This window comes from Taudactylus pleione, unplaced genomic scaffold (genome assembly GCF_031769625.1).
Source record: "Taudactylus pleione unplaced genomic scaffold, aTauple2 ptg000015l, whole genome shotgun sequence".
In the NCBI taxonomy this organism is placed as follows: domain Eukaryota; kingdom Metazoa; phylum Chordata; class Amphibia; order Anura; family Myobatrachidae; genus Taudactylus; species Taudactylus pleione.
Window position 1 is genome coordinate 30,850,474 of NW_028284417.1, and position 24,117 is coordinate 30,874,590.

The 24,117-nt window shown below is 41.9% G+C and overlaps 1 protein-coding gene across 3 annotated transcripts in view; it reads left to right on the forward strand.

Moving 5' to 3' along the window:
- Nucleotides 1-24,117, forward strand: part of UFL1 (UFM1 specific ligase 1) — an 86,479-nt gene that overhangs the window by 52,445 nt on the left and 9,917 nt on the right. For 2 of the 3 annotated variants that reach the window (XM_088472100.1, XM_088472109.1), the window contains 10 exons: nt 4,566-4,624; nt 4,969-5,115; nt 9,937-10,112; nt 11,022-11,201; nt 11,353-11,473; nt 12,990-13,112; nt 13,660-13,780; nt 16,413-16,579; nt 18,839-18,969; nt 21,729-21,809. In XM_088472100.1, coding sequence (XP_088328226.1) covers nt 4,566-4,624; nt 4,969-5,115; nt 9,937-10,112; nt 11,022-11,201; nt 11,353-11,473; nt 12,990-13,112; nt 13,660-13,780; nt 16,413-16,579; nt 18,839-18,969; nt 21,729-21,809 — 1,306 coding nt within the window. The remainder of the gene's footprint in view (nt 1-4,565; nt 4,625-4,968; nt 5,116-9,936; nt 10,113-11,021; nt 11,202-11,352; nt 11,474-12,989; nt 13,113-13,659; nt 13,781-16,412; nt 16,580-18,838; nt 18,970-21,728; nt 21,810-24,117) is intronic. The other variant, XM_088472118.1, reaches the window with a different exon arrangement.

Genomic DNA, 24,117 nt, shown 5'->3' on the forward strand with positions numbered 1-24,117 from the left:
CAGTTGACGGATCATATGGCGGTGGCTTGGCAGGCGCCCAGTAAGAGATTCCTGCCACAGAAGCGGTTGGCTTCTAATTATCCTTTTCCTGAGGCACATTGTAAAAAATGGGAAACTCCACCGGCGGTGGATTCCCATGTCACCCGTTTAATAAGGAGCTCTACTTTGCCATTACTGTCTATATCCTCGCTGAAGGATCCCACGGACAGAAAAGTTGAGACTTGCTTAAAGTCCATTTACTCCCTCTCAGGGGCAGTGACCCGACCGTCCATGGCCATCTCCTGGGTGGCCAAGGCCATTGAGGGTTGGGCCAATGCATTAAAGGATACCTTTCCGCACGATGCTCCGGATGTCCAGAGGGCGTTGTTAGGACAGATGAGAGACGCTGCTTCCTACATTGGAGAAGCCTCTTTGGATGCTAGACTACTGACCTCTCGAGTATCAGCTGCAACTGCGGGACGGGGTACTATTCTACTCTGTTTCTGGTACAGAAGCCCAATGGTTCTCATTGCCCTATCCTGAATTTGAAGTCTCTGAACAAATACATCAGAGTTCCCAAGTTCAGGATGGAAACGTTACGTTCCATCATTCTGGCGATGGAACCCGGGGATTACATGGTCTCCCTGGATATCCAGGACGCCTATCTCCACGTGCCCATAGCACCGGCACACCAGCGGTATCTGAGGTTTGCTATCCTGCAATATCACTACCAGTTTCGGGCGTTGCCTTTTGGCCTTTCCATGGCTCCGAGGGTGTTCACCAAGGTGATGGCAATTATGGCCGCCCACCTTCGGGGCCAGGATATACGGCTGCAGCCATATCTGGACGATCTTCTTCTGCTGGTGAGCTCCCCGGAGATACTTCTTCGACATCTCCACCTGACCATTGCTTGTCTTCAGGCACACGGGTGGTTGATAAATTGGAAAAAGTCATCTCTGATCCCATCACAACGGATGGTTCATTTGGGAGCCCTTCTGGATTCTCGTCAGCAAAGGATTTTCCTGACTCCGGAAGAGGTGCCCTCCCTACAACTGCGGATAAACAGTTGCCTGAGCAGTGCCAGGGTATCGGTCCTCTCGGCCATGAGATTCCTAGGGTCTATGGTGTCGGCATTCGACATGGTGGAATTTGCCCAGTTCCATTTCAGGCCCCTGCAGGGGCAGATTCTATCGGAATGGAATGGGTTACCTCACCTGGTCTTGTCCTCGGAAGTGCGCCAGTCTCTAGCTTGGTGGCTTCAGCCAGCTCATCTCATCGAGGGTCGCCCCTTGTGGATCCCGGACTGGGTTCTGCTCACAACAGATGCCAGTCTCCGGGGTTGGGGGGCAGTGACCGGCTCGTTGTCTCTTCATGGCCATTGGTCTGCGGAGGAAGCAGTTCTTCCCATAAACGTGCTGGAACTGCGGGACGTGTTCCAGCTGTCGTAGTTCAGGTGCAATCCGACAACGCCACCACGGTGGCGTACATCAACCACCAGGGAGGAACTCGCAGTCGAGCTGTGATGTCGGAGGTGTCTCAGATCCTGGCTTGGGCGAGTGCCACCTTCCAGCAATCTCGGCAGTCTTCATCCCGGGAATCCTGAATTGGGAGGCAGACTTCCTCAGCCGTCACAACGTGCATCCCGGGGAATGTTCGCTTCACCCAGAGGTGTTTCAACTTCTCGTGGACAAATGGGGACTGCCGGAGTTGGACCTGATGGCCTCCCGTCACAATTACAAGTTACCCGTGTATGGCTCAAGGACAAGGGACAGGTGTCTATATCTAAAGCCTGGTGGACGCACTGTCAGTGAAATGGACATTTCACCTAGCGTACCTGTTCCCTCCGATCTCCCTGCTGCCTCTGGTACTAAGAAAAATCAAACAGGACGGGGGCACTTTTCTGCTGGTGGCTCCAGCGTGGCCCAGACGTCCTTGGCACTCCGATCTCAGGAGCTTGTCCGTAGATTCCCCGTTCCTTCTGCCTCAGCGTCGGGACCTGCTGTTTCAGGGGCCTTGCATTTACCCAGATCTGGTTCGGCTGTCTTTGACGGCGTGGCTCTTGAGACAGCAGTCTTAAGGTCCCAGGGCTTTTCAAGCTCTGTCATCAGTACCATGCTGAGGGCGCGTAAACCTGCCTCTGCACGGATTTACCACATAGTGTGGCACACTTACTTTCAGTTGTGTGAGTCCAGAAACTTTGATCCTCAGGTGTTCAGGGTTTCTAGGATTTTGGCATTTCTGCAGTCAGGTCTTGACCTGGGCTTAAGTATGCTTCCCTGAAGCTTCATGTATCTGCTCTGTCGGTGTGGTTTCAACGTAGAATCGCTACACTGCCTGACGTTCACACCTTCTTCCAGGGTTTTCTTAGAATCCAGCCTCCCTTTATGCCTCCAGTGGCTCCGTGGGACTTGGCGGTGGTTCTTCGGGTCCTGCAGGGACCTCCTTTTGAACCTCTTGAGTCGGTTGACCTCAAGTGGTTAACACTTAAGACTGTGTTTCTCCTGGCAATTGCTTCGGCCAGGAGGGTATCCGAGTTGGGGGCACTTTCCTGTAGTCCCCCCTTCTTAATGTATTACCAGGACAGAGCGGTGCTTCGCAGTCGTCCTGAGTTTTTGCCTAAAGTTGTCTCTTAAGTTCCACATCGATCAGGAACTTGTGGTGCCTGCTTTTCAGTCACCTGATCTTACAGCTGGTGAGGCTTCGTTGGACGTTGTCCGTGCTCTCAGAGTTTATGTGGATTGGACTGCTTCTGTAAGAAGGTCCGATTCTTTGTTTGTCCTCTTTGGTTTTCATAAGAGGGGTTGGCCTGCCAACAAACAAACTGTTGCCCTTTGGCTTTGTTCTGTTATTCGTGAGGCTTATGTACAGGACGGTTTACCTGTTCCAGCCTGTGTTAAGGCTCATTCCACTCGGTCTGTGGGTCCTTCTTGGGCTGCTAGATGTGGTGCCTCTGCGGTTCAGCTGTACAAGGCAGCCACTTGGTCTTCCATTCAGACGTTTTTTGAGGTTTTATGCGTTTGACACCTTTGCCTCTCAGGATGCATCCTTTGGGCGCAGGATTCTCCTTTCTGCACAGGAGCATCCCCGCTCTTAGTTGAACTGCTTTGGGACATCCCCAAGGTCAACCCTGTGGACCCCCTATGGACCCTGAAGTAGAAAACAAGAGATATGGTAAGAACTTACCTTTTGTTATCTCTGTTTCTACGAAGTCCATAGGGTCCACAGGGCGCCCGCCCTGACGCACCTGGCTTCAAAAGGGCTGTGTTGCTGGTCACCGGTTTTCCGTCTCCCATTTCTGTGAGTATGGTTTCTTGTGTGTTCCAGTCTTCGTTCTCTCTGTTTAGTCTCCTCCTCCGGCCTTGCCTGCTTACCAACTGAGGTTCCTGTGGCTCGGGGGCGGGGTATAGAGGAGGATGGACCCAAGAGCATCCTGGGAGCAGCTAAAGCTTTAATTGCGTGGTGCCCGTGGATCCAGATCCAGCTATACCACAAGGTCAACCCTGTGGACCCTATGGACTTCATAGAAACAGAGATAACAAAGGTAAGTTCTTACCATATCTCTTGTTTTACTGCATATGTTCAGTCGGATACATCTCAAGATGTGTCCAGCTCTACAACATATGCACCAGGTGTACATCCGGAATCGGTGAAATACTGCCAGCCGCATGGCCGGCGGTTCGATTCCCGGCAGCGGCAGCCCAACATATGGACAGATCCCGGCAGCGCTGGAAATCCTCATCGTCCTCAGGTAAGTATATACTAACCTAACCCCTATAACCCTCCTTAGGGGTGCCTAATCCCACCTGTAAGTGCCTAACCCCCCCCCTTCCCCGCTGCCTAAACCTAAGTCCCCTGGGGGGGTGCCTAACCCTAAGTCCCTCCCGGGGGTGCCTAACCCTAACCATCCCTCCCCCTAGCCTAACCCTCCCGGGGGGGTGTCTAACCCTAAGTCCCCCCCGGGAGCCCTAAACCTAACCCCACCCCCGCGGCTGTCTGCTCGCGGCGCCCGGGATTCCTTCGATCGGGATGCCGGACGCCTGTCTCCCGGTGTCGTGAAAATGACAGGCGTTTAGATATAGACACCTGTCATTTAACCCACGACGGGATAAAGCAGTCGGGAAGCCGGCTGTCGGCATCACGTCAGCCGGTTTCCCGATTGCATCCCATACATCCACATTACCAAGTGTGTAAACTGTATACTGTGGCCCCACAATAGTGTAGAGAGAAGCTCAAGATATAATGAAGTGTCCTATAAATGAGAGAAAACTATTTCTGGTCAGTGTTGTTAATAAATGCAAAATATCCCATTTACCATATAAAGTATAAGTAAATACAAACATATGTTGTGAATCTAGACATGTTGCCCATCCAACCTGTCTAGACTGGAACAGTATTACAGAGAGGAATGCACAAAAATTGTAGTGTCCACTTTTGCAAAGCAGGTAGAGACTCTTAACAAATAGGTGTAATTGCAACTAAATGTGCTTCTACATAGTATTAAAACAAGTGGCTGAACACTTTACAGCCATTTTATCAACATTTGTAAACCGAAACAATAGTAATCTTATTTATTCTATTTGTTTTAGACCCACACCAGTAATTAATTTGATTTCTCAACATGGGTTTCCAGAGCATCTTCTATACTGTAAGTATGTATACTCACAACGTTGTGTTTATGCCATCTGTCATTAATTTACACAAGTGGTAGTTGTTTTGATTCAGATCATCCTGACAAAGTTTTGAAAACTTTCACTTGTTCTTGAAAGTCATATACAGTCTGTTTTATGTATTAACGATGGATGTGTTATGGGAAATCTTGCACACTACAGATGTAGCAGTTTTCAACAGTCATCTAAGCTAATAATTAAAGGAGAATAACATAATACATTTTACATTTGTATGCAGTGTGTTTCAGGCTGCTCCGTCAATTAAGAATTACTATTTAGACATTCTTTAAAAAGTGCTTGTTGCTTTCATCCTTTTTTGCAGCTCTGTTGGAGGAGCTTGTTAACTGTGGACGTTTAAAGGGCACAGTGGTCGGCGGGAGACAGGATAAGGCTGTGTTTATTCCTGACATCTATGCCAGGACACAAAGCAATTGGATAGATGCCTTTTTCAAGCAAAACGGTTACCTAGGTAACGCTCTTTTCCCTCTATGTATAAGAAACAAGGAGGTCTTTGTGAATCTTGTTTTGAGCTACATTAAAGTAATTTAGAGAATGCACCTTCTGGCAGGAAAAGCCAACTTTTCACTTTGTCCATCTAGACCTGCAAACTTGCTTCTTTGTTATTTTGTATATTATTAAACATTTTGGAGTATTATCTGTACATGGTGAAAATAAAAATGTAGAATATAGTTAGATTGCAGCAGAGAAACAGGAAGTTTGCTTGTTACGAAACCCTTATTCAATCATGATGAGAACAATCAGTGATCCCTACCATGAGGTTTCTAAATCAATTGTAATACACTCACATTCTAATTAACCAGTAACACTTTGAAATGCACAAATAAAAAAAAGATCCATCCTGACATCTACTATGAGAGCCGATATTGCACATGTCTAAAATAACAATGTACTGCTTTTTGGGTGGAGAAATTGACAAACTACAGTAACACATATTGCTGGAATCACTCCTCTGAGGTTCACATCCTCTGTAGGTGTCTCCTAAGAAATTACCCCAGTAAATTAGGGTCCAGTTTAAAGTAGGCCTCTAATAGAGCCTTATGTTCGCCCTTACCCCTATTACCCTAATCATGTTGCTTTGGCAAATATAGTTTAAATCCCAGCACCACTCATAATCACACTGGGAACATTGTGTCGGCTGCCCAAAGCAGAACAGTGGTAGAGACAGGTAGTGATATTACTCTGCACCCACTGCTACATTATTCCTCCTTTGTTGGCTCCCAGTTTCTTCAGGCACCCTCACTGCATAGCAGTTAGTAATGCTAGAGGAGGATCCACCACCGGATTTGTAAAGGGCAGCAATGGGTGTAAGGGCTAGTATGTAAATTTTTCCACACAAAAGGTTCAGTTCTTGTTTAGATTACTATTGCAACTCAGATAAAGCTATGTGATATGTTTACTAGTGATATGTCTGTGCTGCATAATCAAAAAGAAAATGTCCTAGTTTTTCTTTTTTCTTTTTATGAATTTTTAGTAAAATATGCAGACAATTTGTGCGCAAAGATCCTTTTGTTTTAAAACATTTTCATTTGAGTATGCTAACTGCCAGCACTAGTGGAGGTGAATAGTGCCTCATAACAGGCACAGTTTCTTCAAGGGCACCATTTTTTCTCTTGGTGGAAAATATAGATGATCAAAACACATCTATAGAAGCACTTTGTCTTGAAGGGACTGCAACATCAAATGTGTGCTTTTATTGTGTTGTGTGTAGGAAAGTACATGTGAAAATATTGTTTGGTTTGTCTTAGTATAAACTCTCTTTACAGGAGAGTGAGTTTGCATACAGAAACAGGCAACTATAAATGCTCCACACTCCCAATCTTCTCTTTTAAGCAAATTCCTGATAAGAGCGTAATGCTGGGTACACACTGGCAGATATATTAAGCGATCAATACTGGCAGATATATTGGGCGATCAATTGATCGGCGGATATATCGTGTGTGGCTGTAGGCCATTGTGTACCAGCGGTTTGTCTGTGAATGACGTTGTTCACAGACATATCGCGATGGCTGTGCTACACAGCCGATGGCAGATATAGTGCATCCTGCAATGTATTCACATCGCTTCACTTTTATTCCATAATGGAATAAATTCATTTTTGTCCTCAAAATTCTACACACAATACCCCATAATGACAATGTGTAAAAAGTTTTTTTTGAGATTTTTGCTCATTTAATAATAATAAAAAAAAAAAAAAAAACAAGAAATCACATGTACATAAGTATTCACAGCCTTTACTCAATACTTTGTTGATACACCTTTGGCAGCAATTACAGCCTCAAGTATTTTTGAATATGATGCCACAACTATCTTTGGGCAGTTTTGCCCATTCCTCCTTGCAGCACCTCTCAAGCTCCATCAGGTTGGTGGGAAGCGTCGGTGCACAGCCATTTTCAGATCTCTCCAGAGATGTTCAATCGGATTCAAGTCTGGGCTCTGGCGGGGCCACTCAAGGACATTCACAGAGTTGTCCTGAAGCCACTCCTTAGATATCTTGGCTGTGTGCTTAGGGTCGTTGTCCTGCGAGAAAGATGAACCGTCGCCCCAGTCTGAGGTCAAGAGCACTCTGGAGCAGGTTTTCATCCAGGATGTCTCTGTACATTGCTGTATTCATATTTCCCCCTATGCTGACTAGTCTCCCAGTTCCTGCCGTTGAAAAATATCCCCACAGCATGATGCTGTCACCACCATGCTTCACTGTAGGGATGGTATTGGCCTGGTGATGAGCGGTGCCTGGTTTCCTCCAAACATAACGCCTGGCATTCACGCCAAAGAGTTCAATCTTTGTCTCATCAGACCAGAGAATTTTGTTTCTCATGGTCTGAGAGTCCTTCAGGCGCATTTTGGCAAACTCCAGGCAGGCTGCCATGTGCTTTTTACTAAGGAGTGGCTTCCTTCTGGCCACTCTACCATACAGGCTTGATTGGTGGATTGCTGCAGAGATGGTTGTCCTTCTGGAAGGTTCTCCTCTCTTCACAAAAGAATGCTGTATCTCTGACAGAGTGACCATTGGGTTCTTGGTCACCTCCCTGACTAGGGCCCTTATCCCCCGATCACTCAGTTTAGACGGCCGGCCAACCCAAGGAAGAGTCCTGGTGGTTCCAAACTTTTCCATTTACATATGATGGAGGCCACTGTGCTCATTGGGACCTTCAAAGCAGCAGATATTTTTCTGTACCCTACCCCAGATTTGTGCCTCGAGACAATCCTGTTTCGGAGGTCTACAAACAATTCCTTGGACTTCATGCTTGGTTTGTGCTCTGACATGCACTGTCAAGTGTGGGACCATATATAGACAGGTGTATGCCTTTCAAAATCATGTCCAATCAACTGAATTTACCATAGGTGGTCTGCAATTAAGCTGTAGGAACATCTCAAGGATGATCAGTGGAAACAGGATGCACCTGAGCTCAATTTTGAGCTTCATGGCAAAGGCTGTGAATACTCATGTACATGTGATTTTCTTAGTTTTACTTTTTTTTTTAATTAAATTTGCAAAAATTAAAAAAAAAAACTTTTTACACGTTGTAATTATGGGGTATTGTGTGTAGAATGTTGAGGACAAAAATGAATTTTTCCATTTTGGAATAAGGCTGTAACATAACAAAATATGTGAAGCGTTGTGAATACTTTCCGGATGCACTGTATATCTGCTAATCGTGCTGTGTGTACGGGTGGTCAGCCAACCGTCTGTACACTTGCAGCAGAGGCAGAAGGGAGGGGGGGCGCGACGCGACGCGACTCCTAGCCAGTGGGACCCACGGCCAGATGACAGATCATGGTTGTTCAGTGTGTATGAACAACCATCATCTGCATATATATCTGCAGACCAGTCGATCTTCAGATATATCTGTTATGTGTGTAGTGTACCCAGGTTAAGATACTTCTATCTTCAGTGTGAGTGGAAGAGTATAGCAGAAAGGTTTGGGCAATATATTTTACCAAAAATAGGAAAAACAAGATCAAAGGTGATACTATGAATTGGCTGTTTGAATTGCTATATATACAGATGTCATCATAGAACTAGCCTCAATAAGCCATGTGGCGCGATTGAGTCACCATATCCCATGTGACTCTGCTAGCACATGGCATCTTTTTTACCCGAAAATGCGTCTAAATCACAATGTTTTGTGACTTGTACACACCAGGAGACCATGCTGATTAATGTGATATGCAACACTTGTATATCTGTGTGTGACAACGGAACTTGGCATGGAAAAAAACTGCGGCCACTGCATCGTAGCATTTCTAATAAAGATTCAGACTCATTCGCCACAGATATACAAGTGTCGCATATCACATTAATCAGCATAGTATCCTGGTGCATCCTAGTTGCATTACATGGTGACTAAGATGCATTCTCGGTTGAAAAAGAGGCGAAAAAGACACCCGGCGCTTAAAGAGTCTCATGAGACCTGGCGCACCAAGAAGGGCTGCTTGGCACGACTGCTGTGAAGACACATCTGTAGCTGATGCTGTCACATAATGCTAACACTACAATTGCTGTGACATCTACAGACTTTACAAGTCCTTTAAATTGTATGCTAGAGGACCTGTATCTGCCCTCTATATCACATCTGATTTTATGTATGATTTGTTTGTACGGACTGCCCAACATTGTGGTGCAAATTCAAATAAAATGGTATTGAACCTAAGCGCATTTAGACTTGCTTACACTTGCATGTGTCAGGAAAATGAAGATCCAACCAAGTATAACTGTGGTGTGTTACAAATCAGTGATCATGTTGATGGAAAATGCATAGCATATTGTTTTGTAATCTGAAAGGAGACCCAAAAGTAATGGTCTTTAATATTCAGGAGAAACCTAGAAATACGTGTGTATATCAGAACAGCAGTTATTCACATCCTCCAAATACATTTTTTAAGGTGCGTACAAACTGTATGATTAAAATGGCCGATATGAACGATAGCAATATCGTTCATATCGTCCATTTTTTTGGGTGGCAAACTACCCGCGATGCGTGGGCACGCATGGTCGATAACTATATCGGCCATCGCCCGTGCATGCAGGCCAATCTGGTCGATATCGAACAGGTTACGATAGGGACCCGCGATCGTTGATCGCAAGTTGTTGGTGGGTGCATGGTGTGCTAGATCCATATCGATCATCCAGCACACCCGGGAGATCGTACAACGATATTGTTATCATTGTCGATCGTCCCGTGTGCATGCATCATTACAGTTTGTTTTCAATAGTCTATTTAAAAAAACGATATGTAAATATAAATATTATTTTGTGTGTGTTTGCCAGAGTTCGATTCTTTGTCTAGGCTCGGGATCCCAGACCCTATTGGTTATATCCGGAAAAGATACAAGGCTTCCCAGTTGGTCTATTTGAAGTCAATATGTGTTGGTCAAAGTATTATGGATCAAGTGGAAGCTTCGGCTGAGGAAGCAATAAGCTCGGGATCATGGCTGGACATTGTGGTATGTGGCACTGTCTTATGGTTTTGCCTTGCAAATGATTGCCCCTGTAAAAATAGGGGCAGACTCAACGGCATCTTACATAAGCCTCACAGTCTTTTGATTAGGGTGCACCAACAGAATAAAAAAAATAAACATTTTATGTTTTATAATACATGATAAACTGCATTGTCTTTCTTTATTTCATTGCCAGTAGAATATATTTTGCCTCTCATTTTAGCTGTTATATCCATGTTCAGAAAGATCTAGCCAGCCATTCAAGAGTTAGCAGATGAAGATTTGCTACTCTGACCCTGAAATGGACCAGACAATTTAAAACTTGTATTTCACCAATTTTGGATCACAGTTTGGATCCACTTTCCAATTCCTCTGTTGTCCCATTCCATACGTAGTCTGTTCAGCTCATTGCAAGTTTTTTTTTAATGCTTTTTGCATTTGAAAATCATCAGTCCAGTTTGATTGCTACTTAATGGAACTTGTTAGATGTAACTGCATCTGTCACTTGGTTACAACATTGTTGCTGTCTAGCAATGATTTTCATATTTTATAGAAATCAAGTCTTACAAAAATAAATGTTTCATTTTAAAACAAATATGTAGAAATACACTTTGTATTCCAGTTCACTTTGTCTTCCAACTATGCTCCATTGGACAAATTAAATGTGAATTTCAGCATTTTATGTTCCTTAAGTCTGATCTTGCCTGTTTTATACAAATACTTATGGATGCTGTTTAAATACTACCGTTTTCTCAGTAATAATTTGTGTAGTAAAGGAAAAAATAACTGTTAGATATGTGTGGTCTGAAACCCCTATTTCCTATTTGATTGTAAAACTTTATTTAATATTTACATCTGTTACAAAGGGACATTGGAAGCAGCACACATATAATTTTTATTTTTATTAAATCCTAGCCTTTGTTACCAAGTTGTTTTTCTATGGAAGATGCTTCAATCTTACTCCAGCAAGTGATGAGAACATTGAACAAAACATCATCTGCTCGAATCTTTGGAGACACTATTGTTGTCAGCGAGAAGTTTATTAATGAATGCCTCGATAAATTTAACGATCTCATGCAGCACAAAGCTGAAAGGGTATGTATCCATTTTATGTATGTAGAATTTGTCACTTTGGAAACACCAATATATTTCCTTGAAATCCAATACAAATTTCAGTGTCACATCATCCGATTAGTAATGGATCTTTTTCTGTAATTACTACAACATGTGCAATGTGATTTACCAGGAAATGAAGAAAAGCCCGGTATTTCTAGTAACAGAAGACGATCTCAAGCAAGCAGCACTACTGGAAACCGCAGCCATCGGCAAAAAAGACAAGAAGGAGGACAGGCGGAAGAAAGCTGCAGGTTAAATTCAATAGCTAAATTCCACATTTCTTTACTTCAGTGTTTATTTAGATGTATCATTATTTTGACCTGGTAGTCTGCAGCACACAACCGCATTATAGCTATAGATACTACTTAAATGATGTGAGGTCTATCATGGCAGACACCCAATATGTCATATTTCGGAATAAAAAAGAGTGTCGAGATTCTTCAGAAGTCCATCATGTTCTTTGCTTTGAAGAGTACATATTGAGGAGTGTAGGCTGTGTTGATCTGAAATAATCTGGAGGCTAAAGAAAAACTGCACAAATTGGATGCAAATGTAGAACTCATCATCTAGTTTGGTTGAAACAGGAAAATGAATCTCCAGGAGGTTGGAATAATTTCAGCATGATGAGACTGGTTCAATCAGGGCTGCAATTAAAATAAGTAGTTCTGACATGGGGACCTTAACTTTTAATGGTGAGCTTAAAATAGAGCATCTCATATTTGTTATACTTTATACGCCTAGCGTGTCAGAATGAAATGACTATAAAGTATGTTCCCTAAGCGTATAATCAGTTTGAGAAGTCCATACATTTTCTTCAGTGTATCCCAGTTATAGATGGTTGTGACATGGCTGGAGAGAAATGGACAGCAGAATCAAAAGTGTAGACTTCAAATTGCAGAGATCTGATTAACATGTGACATCTAGGAAGCGTGTGGCTGTGCGCAGTTTATTATTTGTCTGTGTGCCCTTTCACTGCCACATGTTGTTTAGGGCACATTTGTAACTACCAGGCCATTTTAAATATTTGTCCATACAGTTGGTTATGCTTTTGGCAGGACATTTTCTTTTATAGACTATCTAAACACCGTTGGCTTATCTAAACCAATTTCACCAGCTGGCATAAATTACTGTCATAAGCAAAGGCATGCTCACACACACAAGATACATAGATATCATTTGTATGACAATCACAACGTGGTGCAGATTGTGACATTTTCAGCAGTTATTTCATGTTTCATCGCATTTATTTTCTAGAAGTACTACACATAGTTCAAAAGAAGCCCATAGGCTTTACGTTTGCATAAATTGTTAGTTGCATTTTATGTTTATTATCGGCTCAGGATTACTCCTGAAAAGCTCCTGAGGTTACTACTGCTTTCACTTGTATTTTGATCACTAGCGACGAAAACAATGTACAGAAAAACTAAGCATTCTTGTGTATTGATAAAAAATGTATTATACTCCCTACATTTACCGATTTATCCCTGATTGTCACGATTGAATATTTAATTTAAAAAACATAATTTCACATGAATGTTTTCATCTAGCACTATGCAATAGGTATAACTCCATTAACCATAAAAGCAGAGCACACACTGAGTAGTGACTTGGAAGGGGGGCACTAAAGGTGAAAAATACCATACAGGTGCTTCAGACAAATGTTCTTCAATTAATGCAGGCAAGGCATTACAGGCACAAGCCAACACACAAATCTTTATTGGAAGCATTTTCTAAAATGTTGGTCATGCATGCTGTAATTTTGTCCAGCAGAGGGCAGTGGAAGCATTAGAGGAGGTTATGGAAACGCCAGAGAGATAAAAATAAAAAAAGCGAAGAAGAAATCAAGAAAGGACGAAGATAGCGATGACGAGTTACAAAGTGCAAACGCAAGTAACTAAGCTTATCATATAGAACATTACATATAATGTTTTGCTATTAATATATCAGGACAGATTATTAGAAGCCATCCCCTGCACAGGGGATACACTAAGACATTATTTACTTTTCATTAATTATATTGTTTTCTCATGGTCTAGCGCTGTTTGCTTATGATTATTGATTTATGTTTTATTTTTTTGACAGTTTAATCAACTACTCTTCTCCTTATATACATTTCTATCCGATTCAGTCACTCCGTAATAATAGTAACCAATGCATCTGGTAACTAAGCATAATATATTATTTTAAAAGTGTAACTATTTTAGTGTAATGCATGCATTTAAACTATCACTAATAAAATATATAATCATGGTGTCACTACATTTTACAAATGTAGAACTTCCTGGCAGGATGCACTTTTTCCCATGATTAATCTAGAATATATAAAACACTGTACCTCCCAATGAGTGTAATAAAATTGATATATAGTGGTTATAGTGTGGCGATGTTTGATACCATAATGTATTTTTCCTGCTGTTTAACTACGATTCTTTATCAGATAAGCCAAAGGAAGGAGAGGTCCCATTTATGTCCCTGGAAGAAATTCAAGATGTTTTAAGAAAACATGTTCCAGATTCTCCAGATGAGCTGATCATTGAGCTGTCTGAAAATTTAATAAGGTTGGTTAATCAAATGTGATTATCATGACAGATGTGTGTGTGCTCTTTATAAATGCCTTTTCATTTAGCTGAACATGAAACATTGCAGAATGCATGGCTCAATAGCTATGGAAATAAGCTTTTTTTTATTCAGTGGTCTTTTTGTGTTGTATAATTTTCTGAGAAGACTATTGCTCAGTGGATTACTGAGGCAATCTCCCAGACCTGTGTGGGGACAAGTTTTCCGGTTCCAGAAAGTTTTTGAAGGCTCGTTCTACTAGGCCTGTGGCAGCTTCAGGGACAGCTAACCATGGGGCCTCTGTTAATAAACAGCTCTGCAGAGCAGCAACCTTTTCATCTGTGCATACATTCACAAAAGGCATGCTAGCTTCAGGCGGAAGCAGCTCCGCACTGCGTACCTCGGAAGATTTCAAATCGGGATATTTTTACTCACCGTAAAATACCTTTCTCCGATTCCATGGGGAACACTGGACGCCCTCCCTCCCACTTATTGTTTGTGGTGTCACTCTCCTCTGACGGCTGTATGGCCATTCAGGGTTTAGAGAAGGAACCTGAGTTTGTGTCAAACTTGAAAGTTCCAAGGTACCTCTCTCTCTGTAACCACAGCGTTTTCAGTGTCACAGACGCTGGGGTTAATGTTGGAGATTCTGGGATTAGTGTCGGAAGACAGTGGATTTAGTGTCAAAGACGCTTTGGTTAATCTGTGAAAGGACTTACAGTGATATGATGATGGGTGTTACGTAATGGATATGTTAGGGCAGTGGTTCCCAAACGTTTTTGAATTGCAGCACCCTAGAGCATCAGCATTGTTTTCACTGCACCCGTAAGTCAAAAGTATGTTATTGAGAAATTCAGAAAAAAATGTAGTGAAATAAATTGTACTTACCTGTCATCCTTAGGTTTGGTTATATAGTGGTGGACAGGTTTGTGCTTCTGTTTGTGCATATATTTACATTACATTGACAGTAAAGAATTAGATTTGGTCCTGGACCACCAACCTGAGGCACCCCTGCAAGTGTCCCAAGGCACCCACCCGGGGTGCCAGGGCGCACAGTTTGGAAACCACTGTCTTAGGGGATGATGTATAACAGGAGTGTTTGGTGGAATTACAGGTGAGTTTGATACTGTAAGTCTGAGGAAAAATAAGTTACAGTGATGTATGTTTATATATAGACAGAACACTGCAACTAATTTCCACTCATGCATCTTATACAGTGTCTAGGGATTTGGGCTGAAGGGATGCCTAGCACTTCTAAACATCTAGACATGCCCCCTGCACACAGACCACTCCTCCATTGTTGCATATGAGTCATTCTTATTTTGAGAGTACAAATGTCACTTGTATCACTTGACTCATCCCGTGATGGAATGTGTACCAACTAGTGTTCTACTATGTTTTCTATAACGTTATAAAATCTGTTATGTTGTTATTATAGGATTGACAGTGGTTCAGTAGTCGACAAAAAAGTTTATCGGGATATGAAAGTGAAACACCAGCGCTGAATTGGACTATCAGCCCACTGTCTAACAGATGAAGACACACACTCTCTAATGGGGGGTATCCACTTAGCGATATACAAACGAGAGCACGATTGCGACATTGCAATCGTGCTGTCGTTTGTATAGCTAATGATGTGCCTAGACGGAACGTTTACTCGTTCAGTCCCGGCACATCCCTCATCCCCGCACATGCAGAATCTGACGAGATCGTCCGGTTGACCTGCATGTACGGGCGATGTCTGATGTCGGAAGCGACCCGCGGGCACGCGCATCGCGGGTCGCTTCCGCCCAAAACATGCCCGATGCATGCGCGATTTGCAAGCGATTGCAAGATAACAACATCGTTATTGTGCAATCGCTTGTTTAAATCGCTAAGTGGATACCCCCCATAAGGCTCATGATACACATGACAGTATGCATGTAATACATTTCCTACAGCCGTGTTCCAGCTACCTCCTCACAAAACAAAAGTGTTATTCATTCTTACTAGTGTTTATAGATGACTTTCAAATGGTTGAAATTCTGAATGTATGTGGAAATGGAACAAGTAGTGTTCCAAGTATTTGAACCGTATAATGCAGACTCCCTTAGAATAATGATCTTTAAAGTCACAATCCTTTAAAATGCATAATTCAAGCCCATGGCTTTGTGCCTTAAATTCATAATGCCTACCTCCCACACTATAACGAACCAATATCAAATATTTCAAACTGTAAAACATCTACACTGGAACTGTAGTATCGACAGGTTATTATGGAAGACGTTTATATTGTTTCGTTAACTTCTCAATTTAATCTATAAATTATTGAGCTGATGTAAAGGTAAATTCATTTAGGTACATTTTAGACATGTCTATAAGTTTTGCATTTATACTGTTTAAAATATTTAAAGTTGTATATGTATCTCACCTTGTTGCATCTAATGTGACTAGAACTGCCAGTATGAAGCCGCAAAACTCTACAGCAGATCAGTATAAAGCTCCAAACCAAAGTGTTGCTATATACATCTACATACAAGATGACAAAAGGAGCACTGGCTTTTCTGGTAGAGGTGTTAATGGTTTCACTAAGCGATATATCATTTAAAATCTTTAATTTTTATTAGCTTAAGTTTCTTCATTTATGTTTTGCAGACCTCTAACAAAAAGTTACCAAGAGGTGGTGCGGTCGGTTTTCATGTCCTCAACTTCATCTTCATCGGGAGCCAGCAGAAAACAAACTATGAAGGACTTCCAAGAGGAACTCTCCAGTCTTTATAACAATATTCGATTGTTTGAAAAAGGAATCAAACTTTTCACAGGTCTGTGACTTTGTCTGTAACAGCACAATGCTTCTTGATTGTCTTATCATATTTGTATGATTGTATTCCATACATTAGTAGTTCCCAAACTTTCTTAAATTCAGGCACCCTACAGTATCAGCAATTTTTTCAGATCACCCCTAGGTCAAAAGTTTCTTATTGAGCAATTCCGAAAAAATATTAAAGTAAAGTAAATTGTGCTTACCTGTCATCCTTACGGCCGCTTATATGGTGGTGGACAGGCTTGTGCTTCTGTTTGTCCATATATTTTATGATTGGCAACCTTCAATACCGGTTTTGCCTATCAAATTGACTATAACAAATTGACCATAAATCATTATTTGATTTTGTCCTGAACCACAAACCCATGGCACCCCTGCAAGTTCCCCACGGCACCCAGTTTGAGAACGGCTGCCATACATAAAGATTGGGTCAGCCACTGCAGTATTTTACTTTTTTTCACCAGTCAACTGCATCTATAAGTTTCTAATGTAGGATATTTGTTTAAAATGTAGCAGTAACAACAAGCAAATCCTATAAATGCAGAGGATGGTGAACCAGAATCACCCACATACACAGAACCCAATACTAGGTTACAGGTAGAAGACGGGCACTAACCGTTTACTTATAATTAAGACCTACATCCTGAAAGAGGTACTAAGACAAATTGCAAGGGAACTACATAATGCTTCATAAGAATGTCAGATTAAAGGCAACATTACCAGACTCACCTCTCTGACATATAACCAGTCAGCAAATATAAGGTCTTTTCTGGCTTTGTTTTCTGTTTCTGATACAAATGGAACATATTCCTGTGGGCATACAGAAAAAATAACAATACCCAGATCTTCGGACGTGTATCTGACATACCTAATGATGAAATGCCCAGATGAAGGTCTGTGTGTAGCAGAAACTAAACAACCTCTCAGCAGAGGCATGAATACACACCACTTTACTGTGACACTCAAACACACACCTCTACTCCCACTTGGAAAATATTTTTAGTGCCTTGATCAGTGTACACTAACATTGCAGTTTTGGAAATGGAAATTCAGGACTGGAAATGTAAAAAATATATAAATAAAAAATATCCAGCAATGGAAAATTCAAAACCATGATTTATGGCTTATTATTCAACTTAAATCTGAACTGACAATACCCTTTTCACTACTTTAACAATTTCATTAACAACATTAAAGCACCTTGTGTTAGACAAATATATAAAGGGTTAAATCAACAACTATAATTAAGCTGCAAAAATAGTAATTATACACATTACAATACAGTGTACTCCCCAATTCTAATCCTTTTCAGGTCAGTGATGTTTACTGTTTACGTGTGTAAATGCAGAACTACAACTTTCTTATGAGTCGTTCTATTCAATGAAACACTGTACAGGGCATGAATACCGCATTGAATGTACAAATGTTTATGTGCTTTTAGGGCATTCAGCTGGGCTCCAAGAGAGATGGAAAAAAGCACTTGCATTCCTATTGAAAGGAGTTTTCCTTAATGCATGAAAAGTACATCAAAATGTGTGTGAGCATTTGCAGAATAGGACTTCAATCATCGAGTTGAATGGAGCCCAGCAAGTACTTTTGTCCACCTCTCTTACAATGTTTCACCTTTGTTGCATATACAGTCACATGTATACAAAGCGGTCTGTATAAAACAATGAATACTTACAGATGTATCCACATACATCTATGCTCCGTGCACTACAAGTCGTGTTACATATAACGTGTGAGCGCCTTGCAACTCGGTAGTGCCAAGCATCTATTTGTGCTACTTTTTCCCTAGAAATGTGTCTTATTTGCAAAGTAATGTAAATAGGACAAACAAGCAGCTTATGCTGATTAAAATGATATGCAGCATGCCTATATTCTGCATGTGACTGCGGTTATATCTGCATGCAAAATATTATGTTAGTGTCAGCGGCGGTGACACTATAACGTAGCATTTTTCATGCAGATACAGACGCCGTCACACACAGAATATAGGCTTTGCAAATAGGTCGCATTTTAAGGGAAAATGTTGCACGAAAAGACACACTGTGCCACAGAGTCGCGCCTAGGCATTGCGCGACCAGAAGGGCTGTTTAACAGTCAAGGAGACTAGATAGATGTGGACACATCTGTAATATGTTTTTTTTTTTTTTATATATATATAATTTCACATTATGATGCAAGACCATAGTTCAATCTTAGTTTATTTCACCTTTAAGTGATTGTTGTATAACTGGTCTTGTTTATTATACAGATGAAACACAAAGCAACCTTGCCAAGCATCTGCTGAAGACCGTATGCACAGATATTACCAATCTCATCTTCAATTTCTTGGCTGGTGATATAATGATGGCTGTGGAAGATTATGCTACTATTACTAGTGAGGTACTGTATCAACAGCTTCATTTTACTTGTCTTTGGTAATTACCTAAGTGCCTGAATCAGCAGCAATCGCAAATGCAACTAGTACGCTGATCGAGCAATTGTTAGCCATTGCGCATGCGTATAAACCGCACTGTGCGTACACTGCGATCGCACCGTGATTGCATATGCGCAGAGGAATCCATCGCAGAGTGAGCGACAGGCTGTGAGTGTTTGGGGGGTGGTGACGGGAGTGGTAGGAAAAACGCAGGCGTGCCTGTCTGTTTGAACGCCCTTGCTTGGGTGCGCATAAATTATCCACTGCGATTGAGCTTGAGAGCCGACTACGTCCATAGAGACTTGCAGTGTCTGCGGCACGTCAGACCTGGTGTAAATGCTGTGTGAGTGGTCAATGTGCGTCGATGGTATCGATGTTTACACAGAAGAGCGACAGTGGGCAGATGTGAGAAAGCAGCAGTGGGCGTCTTTATGTCGGTGGTGCTTTTGCGTTAGCATTATTTCGCAGCTGCGTTCAGTGCGAATTCGCAGTAGCAATCGCTGCTGAATTGGACCCTAAATCTTGCTATGTTTTACACAAATGTTATTTTGTGAAGTATTAAAAACTTAGTTGTTCGCATCTGTTTGGTTAAATTACACTATGTAGACAAAAGTGATTGGATACTGACAGCAAATAGATCAATGAGATTTTATTGACGTCAGTACTTTGTAGGTCCACCACGTACAGGGATTACTGCAGACACCCTTCTTGACAAACTGTCCACAAGTTCCTGGACAACAGAAAACACACCGTTTTGCCATTTTGCCTTAAGTACAGTGACCAACTGTGACACTGAAGGTCGAGTCGGCCTAAAATACACACGTTGCTCATTGTTTGTCCCAGAGCTTCTAAATGGGGTTAAGATCTGAGCTGGCCAGTCCATCCAGGTTACCGAATTTTCTGTATACCAATCCGGCGTCACCCTGGAAACATGACTGGTGGCATGGTCATCCTGGTAAAAACATTTGTTGTTTCCGTAGAACTGCAAGTGCATGGGCCTCCCTACAAAGTGTTCTTGTTGAAACCGCCACATTAGTGGCCATTTGGAACTCGTGTGCATGGTATGCATTTAGCTTGCGCTGGGGTCTCCAATCACTTTTGTGTACTGACAGGCTGCCATAAATTTACTATGGGTCGGTGACACTATAACTCTTAGGCAAGGTTTTGTACATATTTAGATACAAGTTTGGATAGACCCCTTCCAAATTTGAATCTGTCTGCACATGTTAAATCTGCCCCACCTGCAGTGCAGCATGGTGTTACCAAGATGCATAGTTACTTGCAGTTTAACTCCCCCTCAAATTACTTCCCAGATATGGGGCCCGTGAAAGCCAAATGTGGCTTTCAGTGGATAGGTTTCAGACTTCGAAGCGTCCAACCGCATCTAGTGTCCTTTGCCTCCAGGGGTCAGCTTTCAGGCAAGATTCCTTAGAATCCTACCAGCTGTACTAGAACCCTGCTCAGAGCTACTGTGGGGCCTCCTAATGCTGCCTTTACCCTCTCCCAGCACTTGAGAGCAGGCTTGATAATTCCTCACTGCCATTTTCTGTTGGTACCATTCTGAACCAATAGGTATGGGGGATACTCTGGCACCACACTGCTGTGTTTGCTGTTAATTGGTGCACAATACAGTCAGAGGTGCACCAATCCACACTGCACCACCAGGGCAAGTTTAACTACTATCTTTATTACTGCTTTTCTTTTTGTAAAACATCTGAGAATGGGTTGGATACGATATCCCTGTGGTGACCATCCACGAGGTTGACCATACAGGCAGCGGAATTCTGATAGTCAAAATACAGACGAAATTTAGTGAGCATTCTAACACTAACCCACCTCTTTGGCAGCCTAACCATACCTACAACAGAGGTTCCCAAGCGCGGTCCTCAAGGCACCCCAGCAGTTCAGGTTTTAGAGATAACCATGGTTGAGCCGGGGTAGTTAAACCAAATTGACTGAGGTACTAATTAAATCACCTGTGCTCAACCATGGATATCTCTAAAACTAGAACTGTTGGGAATCCTCGAGGACTGCATTTGGGAACCTCTGCCCTACAATGAAATACGGAATGACTATCATCTCAAAACATCACATGGGCATGTTTTATATACCTCGGTGTACTTCAGACTTAGAACAAAATAGTGTTTAATGATATAGTTGGGAAAAATGCCATTTTGGTGTAAATGTTTGAAGTTTGGTAATGACTTTTATTGTGTGCAGTGTACTGGTTTGGAAAGACTTTATTGAACATATAAAATTGCTGGGTTGGTTGGAAAAAAATGGTGTATACTTGTATTCGCTTACTTAATACTAAAGCATATTCTGATTTGTATGCATTACTTTAAAGTCTAATTTCAATTCTTTAAAAATAAAAATTAATATAAAACTTAAGTTCCTGACACATTTATATATGTCCCACTCAAATCTGGTTTCATAACGGATAACCAGTTTTGCAATGAAGTGTAATTATGGGCCACCACATTATTATGCAGCATCAGTCTCCTGACATAATTACATATCAAGGTTCCAGTATCATCATAATTGCTGATGAGATTGTATACCATAAATAAGCCAATAGCCTTTGCTGCAACATTCTCTGCAAATCTGGTTCTCAGTGGGAAAGGACAAAGGTGATCTGAGGTCTCATAGAGAATGCAATTTATATATGTATATTCACTGTAGACATGAACAAGTTGTTGCACTACAAGATATCCTTATTTTGCAGGTTAGAAAAAAAATGTTAAGTAAATTCCAGGAGGAAGCCAAAGGCCCTTTGACCAAGCTGAACAGTTTGTTGTCTGGAAAGGTGAGAGTGTGATTTTAGAAACCTATCTTTTTTCGTTCTTTTTTTTAAATTAAATGTTCTAAAAAAATGTGCATGTGTATAGATCAAACAATCAGAACTGAATGGGATAGAAGATAAAGGGAGTTGGAATTTTTGTACTTTCTATAATCACATTGTGGTGGTTCTGCTGTAGTTGCACAATGGTTGCGGCTGTAGAGCGCTGTTTGTATGTGATTTATATCATTGTCGTGTGAAGATACTGGGGTCCTCAGATGTCCTCAGACATAGGAGTGATGCGATAGAGAGCATAGACTACGATATTGTTAGGTAATAGCTGTAGTTCAAGGTACCCCTGTGTTAAGACATAGGCCCTCATTCAGAGCCGCTCGCTATTTGCGGTCGTTCGTTCTAAAACAAGGGGTGGCTATTCAAATGAACCGTTCGCTAATTGCGGTCTGTTCACGCCTCGAAGTCTGAACGAGCGAGCAAAACTTGAGGTTGTAATTTTCAAAAATATGCCCCCTTGCCGCTCGCACCATACGTCATGTCCGCTATTTATTACATTAATCGAGTACATCGAACAGCGTATGAACTGCTCGCTATTCTTGTGGCTGGTTTTTTCAACCGCTATTTTGCGAGCAGTTCTGAGTAAAAAAAAAACAAGTGACGTGGTCAATGACGCTGCTGTATTAATTATGCACTCCCTTAAAACGCCCGTTTTGACCTTTAAGCACGCCTGCGTTCGAATTCCACACCCCCGTTTTCAAGCACCTTCCCCTGTTACCACCCACATACGCCTCCTTCTGTCACTCAAAATCGCAGGCATTCTCTATATAGCGAACAAACTATTTTCGGCCGCACTGACTGGTTCGCGCATGCGTATTAAAATCCGTACGCATGCGCAGATGTGCGAACATCGGTCAGAACGAACGTGCGGCCGCTTACGAGCGGCTCTGAATCAGGGCCATAGTTTTTAATATTTATCTCATAGATTGTAGGCACAAAAAGTTTATTGGACGAAGGCCAATGGACAGCACACATGCCAGGGCTAATGAGGGAGGGTACCAGGTATTGTGAAATAGAACACGAGAATAGGGGATGGTATTAGGTAAAAATTGTTAACTTAGATCAACATGCATGCTAAAGGCAAACTGGTATGATAGCAAGTATATATTAGCATATCCAGGGAAATGGGCAGGGTAGTTGGGTAACCTCACTGGTCAAAATGACAAGCAATGTCCTGGAGAGGCGGCAAACTGCGCTAGACAAACTCCAAAGGGAAGTATAAAGCTGAGCCCAGGGATCAACACATGTTCGGTACATTAACCACTTAACTGACGAATTCTTTTTCCAAAAACCGCTCCAAAATTGTCGGTTTCTTTTATGATTGAATTAGGTCACGAACATAATTTTAAACTTATCCATCACTATTTTATTTGGAAAAAATATTTTTAAAACACAGTATAACATAAAAATAGCAATTTTTATGTTATACTGTAGTGATGGCCACTACGTTAGAAGCCATCAATTGTTTTGCGATTGGGCGAGGAGATCTGTGTAGACCACAACTGCCGAGGTTTCCTAAACATCGATTGAGGGTTTACCATCGATGGTGCAACATTGATGGCCACCAGCAATGGAAAAGCACTTGTTTTCAGCCAGACCATCGATGGTTTGTAAACCATCGATGGTCGGTTACCATCCCTAATCAGAGGCTCTGCGATACACATCGATATATAACTGCTGCTTACACACACATATATATAAAAACACGTGTATATACACACACATATATATATATATATATATATATATATATATATATATATGCATATATATATATATATATATATATATATATGCATATATATATATATATGCATATATATATACACATGTGTGTGTGTATATATAATATATATACAAACACACGTGTGTGTGTGTGTATATATATATATATGTGTGTGTGTGTGTGTGTATGTATGTGTGTGTGTATATATATATATGTATGTGTGTGTGTATATATATATATATATATATGTGTGTATATGCGGCTCTGGAACAGTAATCGGTAAGATCACTGTGTAGCAGCAGCGGCGGCTCTGGTAGCCGACGCCGCTGCTATGTCTCTGGGCCGCTAGCGGGACACCCATCCGCTGCGGCTCCGGAATACAGTCACAGTGATTAGTGAGATCACTGTGTAGGAGCAGCATCAGCGGCTGATAGCCGCGGCTGTTGCCATGTCCCCTGCCTCCCCAAGTGCCCCGATCACTGCTGGCCACAGTGATCGGGCAATATATATATATATAGAAGCTATGTCAGGTGACTG